General features: G+C 35.6%; 3 protein-coding genes across 4 annotated transcripts in view; 2 read left to right on the forward strand and 1 right to left on the reverse strand.

Annotated features, from left to right (window-relative positions):
- The window catches only part of LOC6641043 (GTP-binding protein RAD), a 38,452-nt gene extending 18,262 nt beyond the window's left edge, over nt 1-20,190 (reverse strand). For both annotated transcript variants that reach the window (XM_002063624.4, XM_023174972.2), the window contains exons 1-2: nt 19,839-20,190; nt 8,369-8,833 (exon numbers count right to left, since the gene is read on the reverse strand). In XM_002063624.4, the coding sequence (XP_002063660.2) occupies nt 8,369-8,581 (213 nt within the window). In that variant the 5' untranslated portion in view covers nt 8,582-8,833; nt 19,839-20,190. The remainder of the gene's footprint in view (nt 1-8,368; nt 8,834-19,838) is intronic.
- Nucleotides 5,433-6,578, forward strand: LOC6640999. The gene has a single exon (XM_002063625.3). It carries the CDS (start codon nt 5,531-5,533, stop codon nt 6,512-6,514), a length of 984 nt encoding a protein of 327 aa, XP_002063661.2. The 5' UTR covers nt 5,433-5,530; the 3' UTR covers nt 6,515-6,578.
- Nucleotides 14,692-27,766, forward strand: part of LOC6640956 (apoptosis-stimulating of p53 protein 2) — a 69,152-nt gene continuing 56,077 nt past the window's right edge. Inside the window, exon 1 of the mRNA XM_047009746.1 lies at nt 14,692-14,781. The gene's annotated coding sequence lies outside the window, so the exon portion shown is untranslated. The remainder of the gene's footprint in view (nt 14,782-27,766) is intronic.

Genomic DNA, 27,766 nt, shown 5'->3' on the forward strand with positions numbered 1-27,766 from the left:
TGACCTCTATTTTGATTACTCGTACATTACAAAAAATAAAAATGTACATACTTATTTCCAAACTTTTCCTTCACAATCTGCGTGTGTTTATTATATAACCCAAATAAAATATAACACAATATTTTTCAAAGTAAACCTGCTCAGATGTTTTGAGAATGTTAAAGCCTCTTATGATCAGAATATACCATTCCTATCGATAATTGCAAATGTTATTCGAATGTTGATAAAATAAGAAAAAGCTATGAAAGTTTAAAAAGCCCATATACAATATGTGTACCGATACATATATGATTGTAGAAGTTAAAAAGATATATAAGTAATGACCTAGTAAAAGAATTTCTGAAAAACACTTTCTTAATATTTATCTAAAAGAGAAAACTAATAAATTATGTAATTTCATGTGCTTATCTAATCACAAATGACAGCAAAGCAATCTGTCCACATTTACTTATTTCGTTTGCAAAACTCAACGTTGGCTTCTAAAAATTAATGTAACTGGAAAACCCTGTGATACTTTTTTCAAAATTTTTTGGTCATCGTTGAAGAACAATACAACTTAAATATGGAAGGAAAAGAGAAAACGAAAAACTGCATATTTTGGACAAAATGTGATAGGTCTTTGTCCCACTTACTTATTGCGCGCACCTTAGGTAAAAGCTTAGACTTTTTAAATACATTTGATTCCTAAAGTTGCCTAAAGAGAATATTACACAATTCCACTCAAAGACACTCCCACCAGGAACTCCTGAAACCACTCTGCGTTTTAATCGATAAAATAATCCATTTTTTGTAAAAGTTTTCTAAGGTTTAATGCCGATAAAACTTTCGTTTCTTTACCGTCAGTTTTGCAAGCACTGATGCTAATCCTCTTTTCCCTAACATCAATTCTTTTTCAATAACCCTCTTTGGCTTACAAATCCGTCCCTGTCAATATGTAATACCATAATTTATCGAATGAGTTGACATTTGGCACGCTTTGCTGTCTGCATCTGCCTTTGGCACAGCCTCTAGGCGACGTCCGATCGCCTCCACCCCCCTCTTTTTTTTCCTTGTACAACTTTTCGCTTTCGCTAAATAAATGTCAAGGTTAGCCAGGCCGGACACTTGAGTATACGTAATCGTGAATTGTGAATAGGATGAGGGGGTTGTGGGGGGTTGCCTAGCAAAAGGGTCCACTCAAAATGCAATCAGCTAAGCATTTGTTTTGCAACACAAAAGTTTGCCTTGCTCTAAATCCTGGGAATGGGTCGAAAGACCCGTTGACTGACTGACTGACAGCCTCCAAGTGAGAGCCTGTGGCAGTGTCTCGGGACGGAAATGTGTCAGCGACACGACGAAAAACTAATTTCAACACCTGTCTCCGCTTCAGGAGTGTCTATCGATGCTTCTTTAGAAACTTTTTGGTCCATATACTATACACACACATACGCACAACACACACACACACACACTTGGATGGGCTACATGCAAAATGTCCAACTTTGTTAGCTGACTTCCGCTTCACAAGGGATACGATACGATGCGATACGTTGGGAGTATTTCACATGGCGTTGGAATGTTGCACGCCGGAAGCGTTTGTTACCATCGCGTTAGCTGTCAAGTGGCTCATGGATTTGGGACACGATGAGAGTTGGGTGGATGGGTGGGTGGGAATCGGGTTGGGCTAAAAGGCGGTGAGTTGGAATGGATGGCGTTGGACCGGCCATTAGGCAAGCTGTCAGTGTAAATGTTTTGCCTGTTTATTTAGTGGCCGCTTTTTGCGCTTTTTATGGCCAACAAGCACACCACAAAAATACGCACACACAGACACACACATTACTTGAGCTCTCGTGACCAGTAATTGCTCGTCTTTCTTCCTTTCATGTTTAGTTGCTCTACTTTCGCCTGTAACTCTGGCTTAATCAAATATTCCTGCATCGCCTGGGCGAAAGGACTGCCAGGAGAGAGTTTGGGGGGTGGCTTGGTTATAGTTAAGTATTTGGTTTTCGGTTCGAATGCAGTCAACAAGAGACTTTGCTTGAGCAAAATTAATTACTTCCTGCTTTTATTCGATTGTCCTTTCTGCTTGTCTTCAATTTTGTAGCAACTCGAACGATTTAATCCCCAATTAGTCTTTTTTGCCACAAATGGTCTTACTAGAGTTTTTATCTCCTTGCCAAGGGTATTATAATTTTCCGATGATGTCTGCTAGACAAATCTATTAAGAAGAAGACAACGAGTTGATTTCTATGTACATATCCAGTCCATGACTAATGAATAATCCTGTTTGTAAACTAATTACTAATTAGTAATAGACAAGGAGGAAGTCTTAATCTGAATGCACTTACATAAGAGCTTAACGCATTGTGCAACAACCAATTATGGTTGAATCCATTTATTAACTTTAAACTATGCTTAGAAAACTAATTTATATAGGATGGATGTTTATTCTTTATAAATTACAGTGGTTTTGTCTATAGGCTGAAGGAATAGAGAGTTTTAAAGTGAAAGCTACTAAACTTCCAATTAGATTTCAGAAAATGGTCAAAATATACTTAATTTATATAGGAAATATGTATCAATATATATTTAAATTAAATTTATTTTGATCATTTCTAAAATATAAAAACAAAATTTGTTGATGCCGATATAAATATGTGGGACTGGGGTATTGTATTATGAATAAACACAGTCCCGGTTATAGTTTTATATTAGTTTTATTTAATGTTAAGATAAGTATTGATTTTTAGTTAATAGTAGATATAATTATAATTAATTGTTTAATGTCTTTCGCGTTTTCGTCGTGTGTACGTCTTACACTTTCGGCTTTTCGTCTTAAAACTCGTCTTTTCGTCTTTAACTTTGTCTTCTTAATGCGTCTCTGTCTGACCGGCTTGCCAGATTGTCTTGAGCTTCTTCGAGTAAGCTGACTCAACTAGGGCTGGCTGAATAGGATTGCCAGACCATTCCCACAAATATAATATATGGTTATAGAAAGTTCACCGGATTGTTGCTGGACTCGTGACCTTTGAATCACGACATATTGTTGTATACCAGTTTTGGGAAACTAAGACCTTATTTCGAAGGATCGTCGAGGTATTCTACGGATCTGATATGATTCTATTCTACACAAGCCTTGACAATAAATTGTCCAAGCATAGAAAAGCTTGCTCCACTAGGATAAGATAATGGTTAAAAGGTCTACGTTCATGTATGTATATACATATACGTAGAAAGAAAGTCGTGGATTGACTGCAGATGCAATCTCTGTTCGATTGGCTTCGCAAAATTCATGACTGGTCTGGGACTGAATTTCTGATGCTAATGTAATAAACCTACAATACCGTAAGGACTATATTAGACGTTACAAAAATATTTGATATTACAATCTTAAACAATAAAAGATCCTCGATGCAAGTCAATTCTGGTCAAGTTAAGAAAAGTTCTAAAGTCTTGTCAACTTTAATGAGGGTCACTAACTGAGTAATTGTCTCCAATTGTCAAAGCCAAAGCCATAGCCAAAGCAATTCCGGATTCAATTCAGCTCACGGCCAGTAGCAATCCAAAAACCGAGGTCATAATGAAAATTACAAGAAAATTGTTAAAAAACGATTGAAAATTTTTTCTTTGCTTAGAATTTTTGAAACATAAACATTTGGTTAATCTACTATCTATTTTTAAAAGTAATAAATTATTTGAATTTTAATTTAGTATATTTTAAAATGGCATAAAAGAATTGGATATTTAAACAAATTAATTTCGACACGATTTCTGAAAAAACTTATGATACATCATGACTTTTTGCAAAAATTGGCAAAATATTTAGTTCGCGAGATTTGAATCCAGATAGAAAGACATAACTTTAAACTTGATATAAAGACATACATTTTTCAAATCCTCCAAAAATTGACTAAAATAGAGCATCATGGAAATAAGTTTTTTTTAAAATACTTTTATGTTCATTGATATTTTTGTCTCTCGTGAAAAGATAATTTAATAATTAGCGTTACTTAAGTATGTACATTCCAATTCCAAAATTGATTTCAAAAGCATTAAAAAAAAGATATTAATCTTGAAAATCGATCATAGATTATAGATTCCCAAAGTTATGAGGTTTTAGAAATTTAACAAATTAAATTTTGTTGTGAATTTATACCTATTTGTACCTATTTTGCTCAGAATTAGTGAACGAATGAACATTGAATCGACTTTTCATTGATCAAAAATCTTTCAACAAGGCCAAGAAAGCGCCGCTCAAACTGCAAGGCCCGTAGCATTTGCTAGTCCGACACTGCGGCAAAACTCTTGCATAAACACTTTTATTTAATTCAAATTATTTTCTAAAAATTCTTATAATTTCATAAATTTGTTTAAATTTCTAAATCCACGGCAGTCATCTTGAGTCCTCTGAGAGCCCAATGACTCGTATTTACCAAATGTTAGTAATTTATTACACGCCTAAATCTATCTCATGGCTCCTTCCCAGTCCTTGTCATATTCCCATCTTTAGTAACCGAATACCTTTAAGCCGTTTTCAATTTTAAAATATTTGTTTTTGTTTTGTTGTACTTTAATCTTGGCATTTTACATAAAACTTTTGCTGTTTCAGTTGTCGCCTGGTGATGATGGCAAGTGCCTCCATATGTCTGGCGGTGATGGGGTTGGGGGGCGGGAAACTTATTATGGAATCGACAGTACTTGTACTACTAAGTTCTTAACATTTCCTTCTTTGTTTTGCTTTTTGCTGCTTAGATCTGTGTGATTCAGTGACTCCCCTTGAAACAAACCAAAAGTCATTTCATTTCTTAGTCTTGCGGATTTTTCTTACGCGTTTTCTTTTTTTGCTTTCTTTTGCTTTCTGTATTTATATAGCTGAGAACTCATTACAGGCACGCCCCCACAGGTTACGCCCATATGTGGGTGTGCAAGTTGTGATGTGATGTGATGTGATGTAGTGTTGTTGCTGTCGCCGTCTTGGAAACTTTTTCTATATAAATTACCAGCTTGGGGCACAGGAGCATCAACATCAACATCAACGTTCCCTGTTGTCATCATGGCCATGTTTATCAGGACATTTTTAGCGTTCGCTCTCTTTTCTTTTTTGCACATTGCACATCGTTTTGTGTGTGTGCTAATAATGCCATCAGGAATAAAGAACAAGGCAGAACCAGGGACAACTCATACGCAACGTATGCCAGGACTCAAACGTGTGCTCAGCTCTCTTTGTCCTCGCAGCGGCAACAGCAACAGCAGCAGTAACAGAAATTGAATTTGGCCAGAACATAATTCAATTTACACTCCCTGTCCTGGCACAGATATACACACATAGGAACATACAAGGCCATATCAATTGAATTTGAAAGAGAAGAACTTGAATCTACTAGAATGGACTTTAATATTCCATTTAGGTCTAGACCAGATTGGAAACGAGTTAGATATCTTTGAAAGAGTTGTCAGTTGAATACAAAATTTAAATGTTATGTGATGAATATTTTAAACACTGATATACTAACCAACATCGTTCGTACATACACAGTTGTCTCTCCTCAAAATGGATACTAAATACCCACGGAAAGTTAAAGTTTTAGTCAAAATGCTTTCAAGTTCAAGTTTAAATCATTTGAGCATCAAAGAAAGCGAAATTCGACCAGCTATAGTTGAACTTCAACAGGGCCAGGATCTGCAGTCGAGTGTATTGAGAGATTTACTCCGCATAGAAGAGGACTTCAATGTTTACTACAGTATCTGGCTCAAGGAAATGGAGATTCAACGTGAGGCGGCCGATAAACTATGGCATTTGACCCAACACTATTTGATATTCATGCAATTGGACACGAACTGCAAATGTCCCCAGAACTATGCCATTGAGAGTGAGGAAATGATTATAACCAAATATCATTATAACTATCAAGTCATTATGAATTCAAACAAGACATTGGGCATTGCAGTTGCCGAAATACGTCCGGATCTATTGGAATTCCGTAAGACATGCCAACAATTGGATATGAAGGCGGAGACTCCGTTCATTATGGGCGATACCTTTCACAAGCCAATTCAGTTTTTTATCGATTTGGTTGAGGAACTTTTTAGCTTTTTTCATGCCGGATATTTGAAATTGGATTGTGTATTACGTCAAATGGATCCATTGGAGCTGAGCAGCGTGGAGACCTATCAAAAGTTGCTTGCTCCTTGCGAAGAATTCGAGGAGTATATGAAACACAATTTGAGCTATTGCCGTTGCCTATGCCTGCCACCGAAATGCAGGCACTTGTTGCCCAAGGCAAGGCTAACCGATCCTGTCGAGTATGCCAGACGGGCCAAGAAGAAACGTTGCGCCCATCGTTTGGTTCGCATCATGAAGAAAGGCATTGTCGAGGATGAAATTGATTTGCCAATTACGGGTAGTCACCTGAACCCCGGACTGGCCACCCAAATGGCACGCCATGAACAACTAATGTCCAATATATTTCTGGCATTCACACCCTCTCAAGCCAATCGTAGGACTCTTGCCTCACAGATTCCAGTTCAACAATAATCTGCTACAAATTGCATTCTTACGTGCAGGCAACTAAATATATATGTATATGTGTATACCAAAATGCTAATGATGTTATTCCGATTTGAGTTGCACGCAATCTTCAGGACCTTTTGCTCTTTCCGTTTCATTAACATTATTTTAACTAGCAATGGGTTGGGAATTGAAGGTACAACTAATGCAGCAGATTGACTTGCACGATTAACCGCTAACCTTTGTACTTACTTCGCCGACGAAAGAACGTTATGTAATCGATTTTAAAACGATGGCAAATTTGCAATTACACATGCAACACTCTGTAGGTCGTCATCTGAGTGCGGTTTTTGCTGTTGCTTTTCCAATACTTTTGACAATTGACATGCTAAGATTTATATATATTCCATTGCGACTTATGTGATTACTCTTGAAGAAGTAGTTAGAGATGGGCTAGATCTTTTGCAGTCGCGGATCTTCGTCCTTACTTTAATAGGAGATTTGCCCATTTGGAATGGAGAAAACTTGTTCTTTTTTAAGAGAAAATCGTTTTTGGACATGGAAATTCGAATAGTTTTATAGGTTAAATCGAAATCTTGGTTAGGGAAGGGAAGGAAATTTTCTCGAATTTTATCCCGAGGATCCTTCAACAAGGTTTGGGATATTATGATAAGTGTTCCGCATAGATTACTTCTTTTTTTTGAAGACAATCCTAAGAGTATGGTTTGATATGTGACTGCCTTTAATGTATTTTTTTATCCCAATGTGGGAGTTTTTTTAAACATTTAGGGAAGTAGATAGATGTAATAGATATATTTAGATATTCGATAATAGACGGGATAGTTGTTTTTTCAAGGTTTGTTAATAGTTCTCCAAAAAATATTTTACATTTTGTAGTATTTAAAAAAGTGAATGACGATACGCTTAAATGAGATCGTCAAGGAAAACACTTTCTTATAGGTTATGTAGAATTTAGGTAAACGACATAAAGGTAAAGGACTTTTCTGGCTTTCTCATGGCTGAATCGTTATATTTTTTCACAAATGCGTTAACGTACGTCAGTCAAAGATTACTATATTAAGAGAGTGACGACATACGTTAACATTTTCAATTAGATCGTCAAGAACAACATATTTTTTATAGGTTATATAGAATTTAGGTAAACGATATAAAGGTAAATGACTTTTCTGGGGTTCTCATGGCTGAGCTGGCTTTTTTTTCACAAATGAGTTAACCTAGGTCAGTCAAAGATTACTATATTCAACAACGTAATAGAAAAAAAAAACATTTTAACAGTCTTCGGAAATATATAAAAATAGTTTTTATAGGTTATGAAGAACGTTAGGTAAACGATTCTTTCTTTTAGGAAAAGAAATGTATATCAGTAGGGTTTAAAATGCTTAGTTTTTTAAATGTTCTGGAAATAATAAAAGATTTTTACCACTCTTAAGTTCTCAGAAAAATAGGTCAAATCGTTTTTTTTAGGTTATGTAGGCAAAGTTTCGTATACAATTCGCCATGTTTTTTTAAGTTCCATAGACAATAAATCGGGTCGTCGACAAATTTGACAAACCAAACATTGGGCCTTTTGCCAAGAAACCGGAAAATAAAACAGAAACAGAAAAATAAAACAATCTGCAGATGTGGGGAAAACTCCCAAAAATACATTGTGAAAAATTTTGTGCAAAAAGACATATTACCATATACAATTGAAAATATCTACTTTGTAAGAAAATATTTGGCCAAAATGTAGAAGCAAAGTGACAGGCGACAGGCGAGTAAGCATGACATTTTCTACAACTATTTCGCTATGTATCTCTGTGTTTATATATCTGTGGGTATATATAAAATCTATATATATGTCTGTATGTATGTACTTACCGATCTGGCACCCGATGTGATGCGAGCACTTTGGGATCGCGTGGCCGGCCGGCGACGACGATAACCCGGAGTACCGCCCTCCGGTGTGGCGCTGCCCGAAACGGAGGGCATATTGTGAATGACCGTCTCAATGCTGGCCCCAGTGGCACAGATGGAGGCGCTGCGTGTCTTCTTTTGCATGCGATGGTGCATGGGGGAGATGTCGTCGACCATTTTGTGGCTAGTTGTTGTTCCTTTTGGCTAGTTGTTGTCCTTGGGTTTGTCTCCTTGGTGGCCTTTTCGAGAATTTAGATTGGTCTCGTTGCGTTGTGTTTTTGGTATTTGATTAAATGAAATTCTAATTGCCAGAAGCAGCTAAGACTTTTCTACAATGCATTTCGTGTGGTTGTTGTTGTTGATGTTGTTGTTGTTGTGGTTATTCGTGGTGCATAATTCATAATCTGAGTTTTGCTTTGGTGCACATTGCTGCAAAGAAAACAACAAAACAAGAAAAAAAGCCATAAAAGAAGAAGCCAAAGAAGCAAATGAAAATAACATTTAAATAAAAAAATTCAAATTAAAATCACAGATTTCTCTCAAGTATTTTTCCTCTTGGCCAAATTGTATAAAAATAAACCAAGACAGAGACATAAAGAGTGAGTGAGAAAGAGAGAGAGAATGGAAATAAAATTCTGTAGCAGCATCTAAATATTTGTAACAACATGCAACATAATTTGCTATGTGATTTTTCATTTCGCTTTCGGCCATTAAACATAAATATATTTACTCTCTCTCGCTCTTTTTGTTCTTTTTGCTTCCATCTCTATTTGTGTGAGAGCTCCTAACAATTTATTTTTAAACAGGTTTCCACTTTTCACGCGTCTAAACCAAAAACTGGGTCACTCATGCAAACGGACACAGACCACACTGCCACCACCCCCCCACCACACCCCAGGCCAGACTCGAGACCAGACCCCAGACCAGAGATCCGGACCACATAAGACCACACACACACACATAAAAACATTACATGGAACTGGGAACTAGGAACTGGCAAATAAATATTGATGTACTCTCTTCAAAAAGGCAGTCCAAAAAAAGGGTTGACTACTATCCTATCATAAAGATGGTTTCTCCAAAAGGTGTCCTCTCTATAAATTTACTTTTTTGGGTGTTTTCCCCTTGTAAAATCGATCAAAGCCTAAAAAGAGGTCTGTGCTTTAAGGGATGTTTACTTTTGGGATAAATATTTAACATATTTCATATTTATTTCGTTGCCAATCAATCGATTGGAATGATGCTTCGATGGGGTTTCACTATTATACCCTTTAATATGGCGCTTTTAAAGTGTTTTTCAATGATGAATGAAGCATTTAAAATATTTATGGATGGATACTATTTAGGAGTTTGTCCATCTTAACTAATTATTAAGCGGGATCGAAAAATATATCAAAAACAGGAAGGTGATAATAGTATATAACTAATTATAATATAATAATGTATTATCAAGTACCGAAACAAGGTTATGAAAGTTTATAAGAACTATTAAAAATCAATACAATTTCATAAACTTTCTAATACTGAATGAAATGGTGTTCTAAAAGGCATCTTCCTAAGGAAAAAGTTGGGAGAATTTCAAATAAATTAACAAACTTATTACTAAAAGCTTCGATAAACCCTATTAGGCAAGAAATATCAAACACAAAGGGGAGAGAGGGAAATAAATAAGGATATAAAATTGTTATAACTAAAAATGTGTTTAATGAATCTTTGAAATTTAAAAAACAAATTTAAAAAATATCTGCATATATTCCCATTCTTGATGTTTATTAAAACAAGAAGCCAAAAAAGATTAGCAGATCTAACAATACCAAATTTCATCTTTTTGTAGTGTCTATGAAATAAACTTCTACTTGAGAGTAAACCCTATCCGATTTAAGTCCATGGTGTGACAATAATATAATTTCATTTATATTTTCTAATACAGGGTAACGACAAGTTCTGACATTCGACTGAAACATAAGCCAAAACAGACTTTATATATCATGGTTGGATATAGGAAAGAATTTCGATTGCTTCATCATGATGACTCTACTGTGGCAAACAATTTTTGGTAAGGCGTCTATGACGTCCATTCGAAATGCTTGTTCTTTCAAGTGTCCGCCGTATTTTTAATCACGTAGTCTTTTTAAAAACACACTCACACGCACAGAGAACTAAAAATAACATTTTCCCTTTGCATCATCAACGAACGGACATCAGAGTGAAAGAAAGAGTGAAACGAAACGCAACGAAACTTCCTAAACATTTCACAATTAATGATGTAAATAAAGTATTTTTTTTTTCTTATTCTTTCATTGATGTGCAAGAATCTTTGAAAGTTGCCAGCTGAGTGGATGAGTGGATGGTGGATGAGTCTGAGGGTGAGGCAACAGTTCGAGGGAAAGTAGGGAGAGATGGTGGGATGGTGGGAGAGTAGCCCTGCAGCAAGTGGCAAGTTGTAAGTGGCAAATGGCATACGAGGTAATGGAAAATTGCAACTCGTATCGCAGCATACTTCTTCCTCTCAGTCACTGAGTCACTCTCTAATTGACACTAATTGCCATTTGCAGGATCTTGGCGAAGGCAGCGAAAATGAAATCCATTTCCCCTTAGTGGACCTTAAGGCAAATTTTCCAAAACAAATTCAATTTTCATTCTCGAGAAGAAGGACGGCAGGGAGTAAAGAATAAGAAGATGCTGCGGATATGCTATGCTAATCAAAACATATTTGTAATCCATTTAGAGTCTCCTCAAGCTCCCCACAATGTTGGCGTGCATCATTAGCTGACGAACGACCCAAAGGTGGTCCTTCTTCTCAAGTGGCACTAATTGAATTATATTCTTGTACGGTTTAGTGTAAAACCCAAGCACATTAGATAGACAAATTTAATATGCCACTTTATCTTTCTAATATAATTCATTAATTTTACTAGCTAAATGAGGAAATTAGAGGAACTTGGTCTCAAGATTTTGCTAAAACTTTAAAGTTTCATCATATTTAGATGGGGCTTTACATATTTTCTTTCCTCTGGCTCTGAAATTTAATGGCTTTCAAAGGAATTTCCAATGTGACTTTACGCTTGATTTGCTAAACCGAAAAACTCAGTGATGCAGGGAACAAGAATACAGAAAAAAAAGGGTACATGGTTGATTTCGGTCTCTCTCTTTCCAGCTGTGCTTCTTACAGGGAGCTGACCTATTCAGTCGTGCATGAAACTGCGTGTACCACAGATGAAGTTGTCCTCGTTGTTGTCCTCGTCGTTGCGGTCCCTTACTTTCATCCTTTTTAAGCAAACGCCATTGTCAGCAAATCCTCCAACCACCATTCACCCATCATCTCACCATCGATTCAATTCTGTACTCGCATATGTGGCATTTGCCTTGTTTGCATTCAAATCATGCCACAGGCCTGTACTGACTAACAAGACCAACATACAGCCATTAGCAGAAATCTCAACTCTCTAATTGACCCCAACAGTAGATCCTCCCTTACTCCCATTTGCTAGTTGATTAGCCTTTGTAGGAGGAATTCAAGGGACCATTTTTGTTGGTTTGTTTGCTTTTCGGGGTTTCGAGTTACCAGTCATTACAATTCATTTTCATAGGAGAACATTTCATTTTATTGGAGTCAGGCCACCTCGAATGATGACAGCTGTGTGGGATTCCAAGTAACTTAAGTTATCAGTGAGAGAAGTTGAGATAAACGTACAGCACCAACAAAAAAGTCGATAAATGTGGCTTGATATGGCCTGATCGAACGACCGAACGACCAAACGTGGGTTCCCTTCTCTTGTTGTCACCTGCCCCCCTTTTGCAATCTAGAGCCAGCCCCCATAGCTGCTCAACTGAATGGAAACTTGACAACAATTCAGCACACAGCATGGGGATGGAGGCGGAAACAGCTCAAAAAGTGTAGCAAAGAGGACAAAATTTAACAAGTTCTTGGCGACAGTTGGGAAAATGCTAAAGGGATATATTCTCTCCTTCGAAACATGCAAATTTAATGAACGATTTCGGTTATCTACTTAAGTTTGCAGACAGACTTTTCACCTAAGCGCAGCTAACAACTCAGTCTAACAGTAAACCTGTAAGTTGAATCTTAAAAACTAAACTGGCAAAACAACTCGATAAGCAAAAAAGGATTATCGAACTTTAAATTTCAAATATTCGTTACTTGAATTGAAGTTTTGTTGTGCTCGACTGATGTTCACAATTGACTAATTTCATATATTTGAACAATTTACAAAGTCGTCTTTAATTCTTGTTTGAAAGAAATATTCAAATGCCTTTATTAACTAAGCTCAATGATTAATGGCAATATTTTATAGGTATATACCTTTTAAATTCTTGTCAACTATTTTTTAGGATGAAATATATATTAACAACATATCCACAGACTTAAATTTCAGCATCTATCAAATATGTTCGATATTAGCGCCATCTATTTGTATCGAAGTGGCAATCTGGCATCCCTAGATTATTAAGGAGATCTGGCAGCACTTAACAGAGAAAAAAGTTAGCTTCTGTTCTTGGCAATGTACGGTCATGGTATTTAAGTTCCAATAAAGTTACATATGAATGTATATTCGCAAATGTTTCTATCGGAAACATTTTTTCCAACAAAATAATATGTAGGTTACATTATTTTGTTGGAAAAAATGTTGTGGTAAATGTATATAGGTATATAGGTATACCTATTATTTTGTTGGAAAAAATGTTTCCGATAGACCCCGCGATATTGGTCGCGCAGCTGTGTATAAAAGAATTTGCGAATATACATTCATATGTAACTTTATTGGAACTTAAATACCATGACCGTACATTGCCAAGAACAGAAGCTAACTTTTTTTCTCTGTTAAGTGCTGCCAGATCTCCTTAATAATCTAGGGATGCCAGATTGCCACTTCGATACAAATAGATGGCGCTAATATCGAACATATTTGATAGATGCTGAAATTTAAGTCTGTGGATATGTTGTTAATATATATTTCATCCTAAAAAATAGTTGACAAGAATTTAAAAGTTCAATTATATAAAAAAAAAACTTCTGATTATAACTATCTTTCTTTTATATGATAATAACATTATGAACATAATAGAATTTTAATAAAAATCTTTATTATAAGGTCATTAGATTATAGAAATTCCATTAACAATAAGACATCTGATTCTTAAATGACCTTTTTGTTACCATAACTGAGTTGTTCCTTTCCCATGAAATGTCTTAATAACTTTAGAAAATTTGCATACACAAAGGCTCTACCTCACTAAAAGACTCATTTTAAAACTGTTTTTATGTTTTTAAACATTCATGAAAATACACTTTTAGTTAATAGTAATAACAGAAAAAGTCAATAAGAGTACAGAATAATAAAAATATTCAGTTAATAGCTAAAATTAAAGTGTCTCACCAAAGAGAAAAGCACTTCTTAGCTATAAAGAAAAATTGGTTTATGTTTTGGAAATAGATAGCAAAAAGTTTAAAAAAAGTTATAAACGAAAAGGCAATTTATTTTCCTTAGGTCCTAGATTTACTTTAGTTTACAGTTCTGTCAACTACTGCTCCTAAAAGTAGACTTCCTTTTATGCCTTTAAATAAAAGTAGAAACCACCTCGAACTAGACAATTGTCAATGCTATTAAGGTTTTAAAGCTTGATCTGCTTATTGACTGGCAAATAATTCAATTCTATTGTTCAGACACACACACACACACACACACATGCACACACATGCACACACATCTATGCGGCCAATTGTTGTTGGACTGCCCGAGGTTATGTTGTCTAGAGAATGGGGCAAACATACAAACATATTACGTACATATGTAACTACATATTTCCCACTGTTCTGTGGCCTCTGACCCTGTTGCTCCTTTCTTCTATTTGTATGGATTTCCCTCTTTTCTCTCTCTCTCTCTCCTTTCTTCCTCTTCCATTTGTCTATCTCCCTTACACACCAACGAGTACTAACTATGTTTGGCTCTTTTGAGCCAACGTTAACATTTTTATCGCTTTTATTTTTCTTTTTTTTCCCAATGTCACCGTCACCTGTTGGATGCAGTCGGTGATAAAATTAATTTCAATGGGCCACAGGTTGCTGTGCCATAGCTGGCTACGGCTTTAAAGGTCATGGACCAATGGAGAAATAGAAAATGAACAAGGAATAGAGCAAAAAAAATTGAAACATTTTTTTGTCATTTATCAACATGAAATTCTCAAAAAAAAAAGTAGGTATACAAAATAAAATCAAATTAAATTGGTTTGTTTTTCTTTAGTGATTTTCTGTTTACTAATGAAAACATATTTGTGATGCTCAAATAAATTATCTTGCATTTAGTTTTTTGACAAGTCGCCGCACTCTTGGCAAAGCCATAAACATCTATACACAAGAGGTATGTATATATATATATATTAGATATATATGTTTGTGTATTAAGAACTTTTTGTTTCATCAAAACGAGATAAATATTTGTGACATAATCATTAAATTACCCAAAATCTCCCATTGGTCACAAAGAGCAAAACATTTGACAAAAGCTGTATAATATTTTTTGTTTGTCGCTGACTTTTGGAATACTCTATTACAAAATAAGATAATATACTATATTGTCTACGGTTTATTTCTACTTTTATTGGTTTTCGTTTTCACAGATAGTTCATTTTCTTTGCCGTATTAGATCCTATTGTATATAATTGAAATTTACCATAATACAAATTCTAGAAACAGGTGAGTATACTTTTTTAAATGAAGCATTTGATATGTGATTCTTGACTGTTTTGAGAAATATATATCACCTTTATAATATTGGTTGTCTTCTAAGCCATTCTAAATCTTATAAACTGTTATCATAGAGCAATAATTCTAACTGCTTTGCCAATAAGTCCAACTGTTGACAGAAAATACCAAATTTGACCTCTAGATTTTCAACTTCAATCTTTAAAACGATCATCTCTGGGCTTACTTCTAATATTCTTAGTCTAACTGGCACACACTGCGTATACGTTATATCTTATATCACAATAAGTCCAACTGTTGACAAAAAACACAAATTTCACATGTAGATTTTCAACTTTAATCTTTAAAACGATCATCTCTGTGTTTATTAAGATTGTTCTCAGTCTAACTGGTACACGCTGCGTATACGTTATATCTGATTTGCCAAGCAAATGGTTTTTACACCAAAATTTCATTAATCTTCTCTCTATTTACTATACAAATAAAAATGTAGATACTAATTATGCCAATATACCACTTTTACTAAGCCGCCTTTAGGGTATGTGAAATGGGAATTTTTTTTTCTTTGCTTTTAATGGCTGGGTTATTCCTAGTTCATCTCGGGGCTTATCATTCAATAAATCGATGATGAGACAAGAGGTAGGCGATGAGGCTGTGTTTCTAGATTTTATTTTTGTCAAAGATTTTCCAAATCGTTGCACAAATCGTGCTCAAGGGCAGGATTATGCCGCTTCACACAGACACACACACACACACACACTAAAGACAGAAAGAGAGAGCAAGCATTGTGTCTGCTTAGTTTAAACTTAACGTCTTTTATGATGATTATGATAAGGTATATGTGTGGGCTGGTAAGTGTGTGTATGTGTGTGTGTGTATGTGTGTGTGGGTGGGTGGATGCCTTTCACCTTTTGTGCTCCTCCTCCTGCCTTTCTTACTTGTGAATTTCTTCTCCAGGATGAGCTCCAATTGCTTGTTATTTTCAATTTTAGATTACCGCCTAACACTGCCTTCCCGCTCTCTCTCTCTCTCTCGCTTTCTCTGTCTTCTGCCTTTGGGGCGCAGATGTTTACACAAAAATTCACTTCATTTAGTTTTTTGACAGGGATAAACACGAGGATAATCTAAAGCTGCTTTTGATGTCCCTGTGCGTGTGTTTATATAACTGTGTGCGTCTGTGTGCCATAATTAACTAAAGTCGATGCCAAAGAAAATTGAGGAAATTTACAATTTTCTTAATATCTTATTGTTCCAATCGAAGGGCTCAGTAAACGAAAGAAACGAAACCATATGAGCGTGTGCCTTTCTTTGATTTCACATACTCGAAATACTTTTGGGGGGCGTTCCTTTCTTTCTTTTGTGTTGTTTGGATTTTTTCATTTACTTTTTGTGGAAATTGATTTGGCTTAAAGTTAACTGAAATCACAAGCTTTAAATGCCATAAAAGAAGAAAAAGAAAGGAGAAAACGAAACTGACAGAGGTTTTAGTCCAACGATTTACGTTGTGTATCTCCTAGCATCTCATTTTTGTCCTGTATCCCCATCCGTTATCTCTATGTGTATGTGTGTGTGTGTCGGTATGTGTGGCTGCGTAAGTGTGTGTAAATATTTATGTTAGTTTTGAGGTTGTCTAGCGGAAATGTTGTTTGACATACTCTCACTTCTCCATAGACGACTATTCCCCAACTCAATTGTCACTACCAGTCCAGGACTTTAGTCACGTTCCTCATGTCATACCCTTTAGTTAAATGGTTAAAGGGGTTTACTATGGCTCTCTGAATTCAACTAGCCTTTAAAAGCAAATCTTTTGTAGATCTTCTTTGTATAAATTGTGAGATAATTGGCTGAGGAGTAAGAGAGCTGACTGTTTTAATAAGGAACTTCGAATAATCTTAAGATATAATCTTTAAATTTCTATTCTAATGAAAATTTATTCCAAACTTTAAATTGTTCTTTATTTTTCATTTCAAGATCTTATTCTTATTATTTATCTAATCTTTGTCTACTTTTATTCAAAAAGTTCCAAAGTTATTGAAAAGGAAGTACAATGTCAACTGGAAGAATCACTTAAACAATGCTTAATGATTTAATATAAAGTATTTTAAATGTCGACTCTCTTCTGCAACATGATAAATTGTCCTTTGTTCTATCCATTCTTTTAGTTGTTTTTTTTTTTGCCTCTGCATAGTTCAAAGGAACATTTTCATGTTTCACATACACAGGACACAGGACCACACACGGGAAAGAGCCACACGAGGAAGGCGACAGTGTCAACTACAACTACAATATTTTGTCTCTCCGTTTTTGCATCTTTTTTTGTTTTTTGAGGGAGGCGCAGGAACAGACAATGCCGCGACACGAAACCCAGCTCATCCTGCAACTGACATGACATTTTGGGACCTGTCCTGGAACTGGGGACAGCAACTGCGCTGAAGGGCTTACTGGCCACATGTTCCTCTTGGTTGACTGGGTTGGGTAGGTAGCAAGGTAGAAAGGTAGAGTGCACCTGAGTGCTGTGGCTGTTGTTTATGGCCAGGCCAGGTTTTTAATTGAATTTACAAAATTTTTCGGCTCTCATGGGGTAAAAGAGATCGCCTAAAAGCATACTACGAATTTCATTATATGCGGTATATACCCTTCAATATTCCTTTTGTAATGGAATTAGTTGGAAATTTGATTTGGCCATTAAAGCCAAGGTGGCCAGTATGCCAGTATCAGTTGCATGTACACATACATATATAGAAGGATTGTGGGCGTGGTTGTAAGTCGCGTGCCGCCACTAAAAACACACACACACACACACAAACAGAGACAGAGACATTTTAGTTTAATTGGCAAACAGAGCAATGAGCAACTGGCGCACTGCAGTTAAATCAAATGTTGCTGTTGTTGTTGTTGTCAGTCTGTTGACTTGGTGGTTTGATGGGTGTGCATGTAAGTGTGAGTGTGCCTGTGGGTGGCTAATGTGGCAACCCAATTGAAGTGTATGTGTTTGTGTGCTTTGATTAGTCCCCAGGTCAATGGGGAATTGTATGACGATTTTATCGCCCATGATTGGTGACAATGTTGTAGTTGTTGTTGTTGTTGCCTTTTTTATTTTTTCGTTGATTGAACTAAGAGCTCAGCAAGTGGAAAACATTTTCACTGTATCTCTGCTTTTGTCTCTTTCCCCTTACTCTCTCTCTCTCTCTCTCTCTCCCTCTCTCATTCTCTAATTGTGGATTTATTTTTGGGAATTTCTTTGTTTATCCACAAGTGGCTTATAAATAAATTGTTATTTGTTTTTATTAAACTATGCAAATATTTTTATAATTTGGATTTGGCAAATTTTTTTGGGGGTTTACAAAAATTGCTAAATCATTTTGTTTTTGTTTTTGTTAACAAAAATAAAATATTTATATGCATTTTTGCTATTGCAATTTCTGACTCTATCTGTTTGGATTTATGATAGATTCAGCTTAATTTATAATTTTAAGCTACATATGTGAAAATCAAACATTTTTTTGCTAAATTTATATAAAATTTTTATTTAATTTCAAGAGAAATATAAACAAATGAGATTACTTTGCTGTTATATAAAAAATAAATCAAAATTATTAAATAACGTAATGAATTTAGTCGTTTATTTAAGACAAAAAACAACTTTCTTCTATTTTAACTAAGAAAATTCTTCAACGAATTCTCGTTTCTTTTTAAACTCTATTTAAAACTTTTGCTATATTTAAACTAAGGCTATATTATTGCACTTCCTTATGCATGCAAAGTTCAATTTAATGTTATGCGAATATTTTATTTAATTTTTAAACAAAAGAGGCATCAATACTCGTTTAATCCATTTGAGATTTAATTTCGTATTCTTTCGACACTTTCCTTTATCGGCGGGGCTGAATTTTCTTTCTTCGATGCTCTTGAAAAACCATTTATCTTGTTACATGCCTTAAAAATTGATTGTAATTTAGCCATTTGCCCCATGAGAGGGTTTCAAATGCTTTATGGCACCCAAAAGACTTTAGCTTTTCCTTTCGAAATAATCATTGCAAATGCCATTCCATTGTTGTTTGTTGTTTCTGTATGTGTTTCTTGCTTCTTCTTCTTCTTTTTCGTTGTGTATTTTTATTTGCCTTAGCTGGACACACACACACACTAATACATTGTCACACACACATACATAAAGAGAGAGAGAGAGAGAGAATGTTGCAATAAACTCAGCTGCTACTGCCAACGGAAAAGTCAACGTTGAATATTTAATGCGCCTTTTGGCATAGGCGGTGAGGCAGCAGCATCAGCTCGCGCCAATGTGGCGTATGAGTGATTTTTTTTTCTTCCACTCTCTTGCTCCTGCCGGGGTTTTACGATGCGCGGACAACAACAATAGGTCTAAAAGGAACAACAGAGGGTATAAAAAAAAGGCCAAAAGCGATTTTCCTGATTATAATACAACAAAAAAAAACAAACCCAAAAAGAGGAAACAACAAAATCAGCGAATATATAAACAAATCGAAAGGGTAGTAGAGAGGGAAAGGGTGTGGGAAGACCAAAAGAGGGATACATTAGAAGGAAGTAGGAAGTAAGAGGACGAAAAGGAAATAAAACTGGAACAGAACTCTCGAGACCTTCTGTTTTTTCTTCTTTTTTGTATATGTGTCATGACATTGCAATTAGACCTTTAATTAATCAGAATGAAAACATTTCATTCATTCGGTTACTACTTACACCTCGTATATCCTTCCTAGTCTGAAATTTTTGAAGTGTTCCTAGGTTCTTCAAGTGATAGCTTTAGCTTTCTGTTTTCTAACGTGTTGGCCGGCAATTTACGTTAACGTTCTGTCTGTTAGCTAATGAGCTGCTTCGTTATCGTTACCGTTCTTGGTCAATATCCAAAAAACAAAAAAAACAACAACAAAACGACATCACCCACAACAAAAATATGAGTTAATGTGTCAGCGCGCGGGGGACCCGGAACCCTCTATGATGTGGCTTATGTTTTGGGCTTATATTTGGTCGATAATTTGTATCAACACATTTGCATAAAAAAACACAAAAATAATGAAACTCTCGCTAGTGTTTTTTTTTTTTATGATTTGTTATTTTTGTGGGAAACTGACTTCCACTTTTGTTTTGCAATTTCTTCCCGTTTTCTATTTTTTGTTTTTTTTGCACTTGTTCACTTATTTTTAGAATTACTTTTATTTTTGCATTGAATTTTCCACTAGGAAATATTGCCAAAAGGTTGAATTTTTTTTTGGAAATTTTTGTATATTTTGTATTTTTTGATTTTCTTGAGTTTTTCAAAAATTCTGCCGTCTATTTTGGCGTACGCGTTTATTGTATTCCGTGTCCGCGTATTTTGTTTTGAGGCATCCGATCCGTGCCAGCGCCGTCGAGTGTTTGGACATCGACGACGACGATTCGGAGGTCGTTGGCAGTTCGTTTCCACAGGGCTTTCGCCTGTGACGACATAGAAAAGCTTTGTGTCGTCATTGTAAGCTTTTATCCCCCCTCCTCTGTTCGTTTGTGCCATAAGATTTGCCTTTTTGTTTGTGTTTTTGCTTTTCGACTTGTTCGGCTTGTTTGTTTATTTACCCCTCTCCTGCCCGTCCCCCTTTCGGCCATTCGTCCTGCTTTGTGTGTGTTAACTAGAGACTTTATTTCGTTCGTTCAACATGGAGACACTGTATGGATTGCAACGTTTACAGCTTCTTCCTTTGTTTATAGCGCGTGTTCCCTCTTTTCTATCGGCTGGCCGTTGGTTCTTCTTCTTTTTTTGTTTTTTGTCGGCTCGGGCTGTTTATGAGGTCCCAAAGAACAAAAATACTGACAGCCAAGCATTATTTATATTATATATTTGATATTTTATTTGAGTAAGTGTGGGATTTATCCATGCGCCATTCTTTTTCGATGAGTGGGTTATATATATGCTCTGTATCAAAAAAACTGCACGATTTTTGTATGCTGTTTATTGTACTTTGAACTTTGTGTAAACAGAGCATTAGTCATAGGGAATCTGCATATTGCAAAAAATAGACTAGATTCCATTTTTGTTTGTCAAACCGTTAACGCGGCGTATGAGTAATGTTCATATATATGTAGAACTATGGCGAGGAACACACATAATTTCTATCCCACATCATATGTAGGCATCATTTAATCCACTCTCTCTTGAAAGTCATCACTCAGTTTTAAAGTTGTCATATTAAAATGGGTAAACATGGCGTATGAGTGATGCCCTTAGGCTATTGTGTATTTTAAGTTAAAAGGCTGATGTTTTGGTTTGATATTTAGTCAAAAATATTACTACACTGTCCAGATGGTGGGATTCCATTATATACATATAGGTACAGACTTTCTATAAAAATAAGTTTTTTCGAACATGATGGAAAGGTATAAAATCGTTTAGCCAAGTTTTTTGTTATTTAATGTGGTTTTTGGGGGACTTTTTAATTATTTTTTAGGTGAGGACTTAAGGGAGGTTTCTACCTTGTGTTATAAAAAAATTCGATTTTTGATCTTGCATTTTTCGATAGATATATGTTTCAAGAATACTGTTTAAAAGAAATCTGTAAAATTTCGAAAGTTGTCGGCCGTTAAGTGGAGCAGTGTCAAGCGCTCTGAGCCGCAGCGCAAATTTTTAAACGCGTTTTTCTCAAAACTACTTTTTTGGAGCTCATACAAAAATTAACCAACCGCTATGACATTTTTTACACATGTTCTTTAGGATATTGTTCATCGCTGGTAGTATTATTGGCGAAAAATATTCAAAATTGTTAATTTAAAAAATTAATTAGTAACGATAAATGGGCATAAATTTTTTTTTTTCTAAAAAAGCTCATAACTTTTTAGTTTTTCATCTTTTTTTTCTCAATTTTACTACCAGCGCTCCGAAAAAGTGTCAAGATTAAGAACAAAATTACATTTTTGGATTCAGACTTCATTTGCGAACGGTAAGACTTCCATAAGGACAAAATGGGGATGCCATTGTTGAATTTCTTCTTACTAAAAAGCTCCTTTTCGGCCCAACAAGGTAGAAACCCCCCTTAAATGTAGCTCTATTCTTGATATTTCAACCTCAGGAAGAGATTGGCTCAATCCTGAAGAAGATTCAGTTTTTAGTAAAGTAAAAAATGTTTCTAGCTCTTTTGAGCTCGATTTAAACTCCACTTTAGAACAATTACATACGACAAAAACTAAAATCCCATCAGCAGCTAGTATAAACCACTAAAGGACATAAAATACCAATCTATTTTTTTTTTTTATTCAAGTTCCACTCATTAGTTAACTACTAAAAAATCTTTTAAACGCATTAAAACTACTCAAAAAATTTAACCCTTCTTGAAGGGTTTCATTAAATGAAATGAATATTCCTTTTCGAGTTTAATGATTCGCACATGATACAATTTGGTGAACAACAAAAATCGTATGGTTAACTTTCACTCGGAACATAAAAATAGAATTTATTTTGGGCTAAAATTAGAAAATAAGTGCTCACCTTTTTGATGAAAATAATTTGAGATATGCAACCAACAGCTGCTGGCCGATTAAAATGATGTTTACAAAAAGAAAAAGGAAAAATTACAATTTGTTTGGCTTACAAAGCAATGAAAACTCATTTAGACCAAATGCAATAGGAATGGCAACAAAATGCATTGCCAATTAATCAATTTGCCGAAAAATGTCAGAGACCGCAACACAGACGAAAAACGAAAAAACAAAATATTGCGCATACGCCATGGGTTTTCGGGATTTTGAGTTCGCGACTGTTGTAACAATATGTCAAGTTTTATTATGATTGAGCATATTGTGTGTGCATGTGTGTGTGCGTGTGTGGCAAGGAGGGGGAAGGCAAGTGGGGGGCTATGTCGGGATGGTTGGACTGCCGGTCGATTGGCGTGCAAACGGCAACAGAAAGTCAAATGGTGTCGCCGAGAGTTTGCCACGTGTGAACATTGGCATGGCCCATATCTTATCAAACAGGCAACTCATTGTCTATCTCCCTCTTTCTCTCACTCTCTGTCTCTGTCTCTGTCGCTGGCTAAGTATATGTGTGTTGGGGGTTTTTATCATAAGCTATGATTTATTTATAGAGGCCAGCCAGGTGACGGCTATTGCCTTTTTTTTCGCCCCTTTTCGCTTGTCCTCGCTCAAGTTCGAAAAGCTGTCAATTGATTTACTTGACCCAAATGCTTGGCTAAACCTAGTTTGTTTTTTTTTTTATGTTGTCCTCCTTCTGTTGTTGTTGTTTTGTTTTGCGGTTTTCCTTCTTCATTGTTGTTGCTATTTCCGTTGTGGCGAGGCAAAAATGCGATCAATATTTGGCAGATACAACAACAACAACAGCCACGAACATCATCCTTATCGACCCCGAGTCCTTTTAACTGGTTCTACTCTTTAAAGCATTAAGCTCCCGCGCCACCGCCAGTTGTTAAGGACCGTTTGGTTTGGCGCCCTCAGGTGTCAGTCAATTAGAGAGAGAGAAATTCATTTACACAGATTTGGCGTAAATTAAATTTATGTAAATTTTTCCCAACGAAAACTTTTTAATTAACCACAACTTCTGCCAAAAAAAAAAACAAAAATGCAGAAAAAAAAAACTCTTGACTTTAATCTACCTAATCTATGCAAATGTAAATCGCACACCTGTCGACAATCCCTAACCAAAATTAATCAAAGAAGAAGAAGAAGAGACCACAGCACCTTTAATGAGTAACAAGCAAAGGGCTTGCCACTTGCCACTTGCGATTTGGTTGCTTTCTACTTACAACATACAACTTTTTCTCTTTTTCTATTCAACTGTTTCCTGCGGCTTTCGGGGTCTTTTTGTGCCACGCTTTCAACCGCAGCGCCTAATTGCAGCCCTCCTAGAAGCCTCAAGGGGAAAATTTAATAACTACGCTCAAGTAGGGCGAAAATTACTACCAGCATGTGAGTCCCCCCAAAAAAAAAAGAAAACCCCACCAAAGTAGAAAAGAAAAAAAATTAAGAAACAAAAAGCAACCACATTTGAATCATTGCCTAATGATATTCATGAGTTTGTTTTCTAGACACATACACACACACACACACACAGACAGAAAAATTTCCATTCCAAATGAGTGGAAAGATTGTATGTGGGTAGTATTAGTAGTAGTAGATGCCTAAAGGGCAAATACATATACATAAATCAGGTGAAGATACATACAATGAATCTATGAATGCGGTTTCATTTGCGGTGGCTGACAACTTGTGGTTGCCATTACTAAGCCGCAAAGCAATATAAATTTTGATCAAACAAGTTGTTGTGCCTATTTAATTGACAACAAATTTGACTTTATTTGTGTTTAAGCTTTAATTTTGCTTGCGAAAACTTTGCGTGTGCCACATAAATGGGGTTGGAGGGGGTTAGAGATGCAAGAAATTCTCACCAAGTCTTTACTTAGGGGGGAAAAGGTATAGGGAAATCTCAGCAAATCTCTACTTAGGGCAGGAGGCATACTTCAAAATCTCAAAACGTAAACTAATCATGGAAAGGTAAGAAAAGTGATAAGTATTTTAATCTATTTTTTACTAGAAATGTTAACAATGTTAACATGTAGCATGTTAACATGTATAACATGTCATGCCATAGGTCAAATGATGCAATACTGATTTTAAAATTTCTGGTAATCTAACTCAGTCTTTTTAGGGTTGGATTAAGATTCGCGAACAGAAAATTTATCTAGAAGAGTTTCTATCAATATAAAGTAGTCATAATGAATGTGGTTTTCAAAGTGGGTTTTAAACGAGAGGACTAAAGGGGCCTCAACTTCTCGAAATAAATGATACCTTACGGGTTGCTCCCTTTAAAAAAGACGGAATTGAGTTTCATTTTTGACTAAACTTTATTTGGCCAAGTGTGAAAGAGGTGAAAGGTTAATTATACATATGTATATTCAGCATTTTATGTAGATAAAAGATATTGAATGGGAGTATCATTGACATTAAGTGATCTTTTCGCTCTACAAAAAGCGTCATAAACTGATTGAAGTGTCTCATTGTGTGATTTTATTTTCAAGAGACCTTTTAGTACTTATAGATAGGGCATAAATCATGTTAGAGGTATTCGATTGAGTAAATTTTTTTAAAAAGAACCTCAAAGTATTAAGGATATCTGTTAAATCATCTAAATCATGTTATTTAAATAGAAATAACAACATTTTCTAGATTTGAAGTCAATTAATATTATTAGTGTAAGTGTAACTAAATATTTTCGAATTGTTTGAATAATTATTTAATTATCCTCTATTTGCTAGAGGAAGTTCTATCACATTAGTTTTACAAAAACAACTATCAAAATTGTCTCTGCTTATCGTTATCGTCCTTAATCCAAACTGTTGTAGCCATCACATAGTCATATTAACATAAGTCCCACAGTGGATCCTCACACTACCAAACTTATCTCAGTTATCTACATTTATAAGATCCACACACATACATGTAACCATCTAGAATAAGCTAGCAATAAGAAAACTCAATAAATCAGTTCTTGTGCGACAATTGAAAATTACAGACGTGTACCACAATATATGAATACATAGATAAAACATCATTAATGCTTGCATACACTAGGGCAAATTTTCTACCCCATTATCTATAAAAAGGATAGAATTTTATAATGTTGGTAGAATAAAGGCTTAATGTGATTAATTTTACAAATCTCGCAAAGTTTATTGGTTTTAGTGGACAATAAATAAAATTTTTTAATACCAACTTTCGTTTTCCATTACTTTTTTACACTATGAGACCATTAATACAAATTTTAATTATTATATAAGTATTCGTAATGCTTCTGGTCCCGACCATCACGCACGATCGAGACCTGAATGTACACATATTAAATATATATATCAAATGTAATCGATATCTAAATGAATAGGCAACAAAAACCTGAGCATCTCTATTTTAGAACTTCTATTTTCTGTCTGCTTTCGAATCCTGTACGAGTTTTGCTTGGCCTATGGATTTTGACTAACTTAAAAAGGATGTGGTTAGTTGGCAATTTATTCGACTCGAGATCAATACTACATCTAATATCTACACAAAATGAGTATTATGGGCTATTATTGACTCAATTTGCAAAACTAGAAAACTTTGTAGTCGTTTGATTTCCCATATTTGTGTACTTAACCGCAATGTCCTACTTTCATTTTATTATTTGAATACTTCAAGCAAAGATAAATATGCTATACACACACATACACACACACACAAACACATTTTATAAATCATGGCCTAACCATCGTTTAAGTTGAGTTTTGCGTTAGCTCCCTCAAGCAGACGGCGAATAAGAGCCAAAGATAAATTGTGGCTGTAAAAGCGAAGCACTTCACATAGCCAACAGGCACTTTATCACAAAAAGGAACACAAAAAAAGAGTCGATTCAACAGGTTCTTTCCCCTTTCATCTCTTTCTCTTTCGATATATATATATGTGTGTGTGTGTGTGTGTGCGTGTGTGGGGTGATTTGGTGGGTTGGTTGTACGAGTGAGAGATAGTCTATCATAAAAGTCGCTGGGCGCGCGCTGATTGAATAAAAATTTCATTAAACGCACATTTTCTAGTAGCTGAAAGCATTTACCCGCCCAAAGGCAACGCAGCTGGCTAGCTAGGAAAGGGGGGGAAAAGCGGAAAAGGACTCTGGTTACGGTTTCACGTTCACGTTCTGTTTCTGACTTGATCTCAATCCACTCGAAAAATGCCTGACAGCAGCTTTGCTGCCGTTTATTTTAATTGCCAGCATTAGACGTTCGCTGATAGGCTATAAAAAAAGCCTTACAGGAAGGCAGGCAAAAGAAGGCAAAGCGAGGAAGGAAGTCAAATGGCAAAAGATGTGGGGAAGTAGTACTAGAAGGTGGCATACAAAATAGGGAATATTGTGAGCCTGCGCAAAGTTTTTTTCGCCTCGTTCCTGTTCCTTTTTGGGTTTTTTGTCTTCTTTGTTTTACCTCGCCTCGTCGGCTTCATTTCCGCCATGCGATTTGGGCCTGTTGTAGGCGGCTAATGCCAATGCCATTGAGTTTTTGCGGTTGCTTATTCGGTTGTTAAATCGTTTTTATGACGTATTCCCTGACAAATATTTTGTGGGGCTGCCGTTGATGGCCCAATACATCAGGCCCACACTTTGGCCCACTTTTGCCATCCCTTAAGAATTTTGTTTGTTTGTTTTAAGCAGCGAGTGTTTGGGCAATTTCACAGATTTATGCATCATTCAGGACTCCAACAGGAAGTCAGTCTAAGTCTCTCTCTCTCTCTCGCTCGCTCTAGATTGTTTGATTTGAAGCTTATCAATGCCGTAACATGGGATTATGTGTGTGGTTTTTGGGAAAAAGTTTTCTAAAATTACATATTTATAAGCACACAAAACATAACTTATAAGCATATAAATTGTTTTATGAGGAAATCGATCACGAGTTTTTCCAACAAACTCACGACTTTGCACGAGCTTTTAGCCAAGACAAGCACACAGATAGCTTCTGGCTTTAATAAAAGCTTTTGTTGTTGAAAAGCTATTGACCTGGTCAAGCGAAATAACGGCAGTTTAAATAGTTTAACAAATGATCGGGAATGGCATAATTGGACGAAAGTTAGAAATGGATTAGATAGTTTTATTTTTAGCTAATCTACTTCTA

Source organism: Drosophila willistoni (assembly GCF_018902025.1).
Source record: "Drosophila willistoni isolate 14030-0811.24 chromosome 2L unlocalized genomic scaffold, UCI_dwil_1.1 Seg168, whole genome shotgun sequence".
Lineage (NCBI taxonomy): Eukaryota > Metazoa > Arthropoda > Insecta > Diptera > Drosophilidae > Drosophila > Drosophila willistoni.

Coding starts and splice junctions, on each gene's coding strand:
- LOC6640999 (XM_002063625.3), top strand. CDS start 5,531: ATGGATACTAAATACCCACGGAAAGTTAAAGTTTTAGTCAAAATGCTT.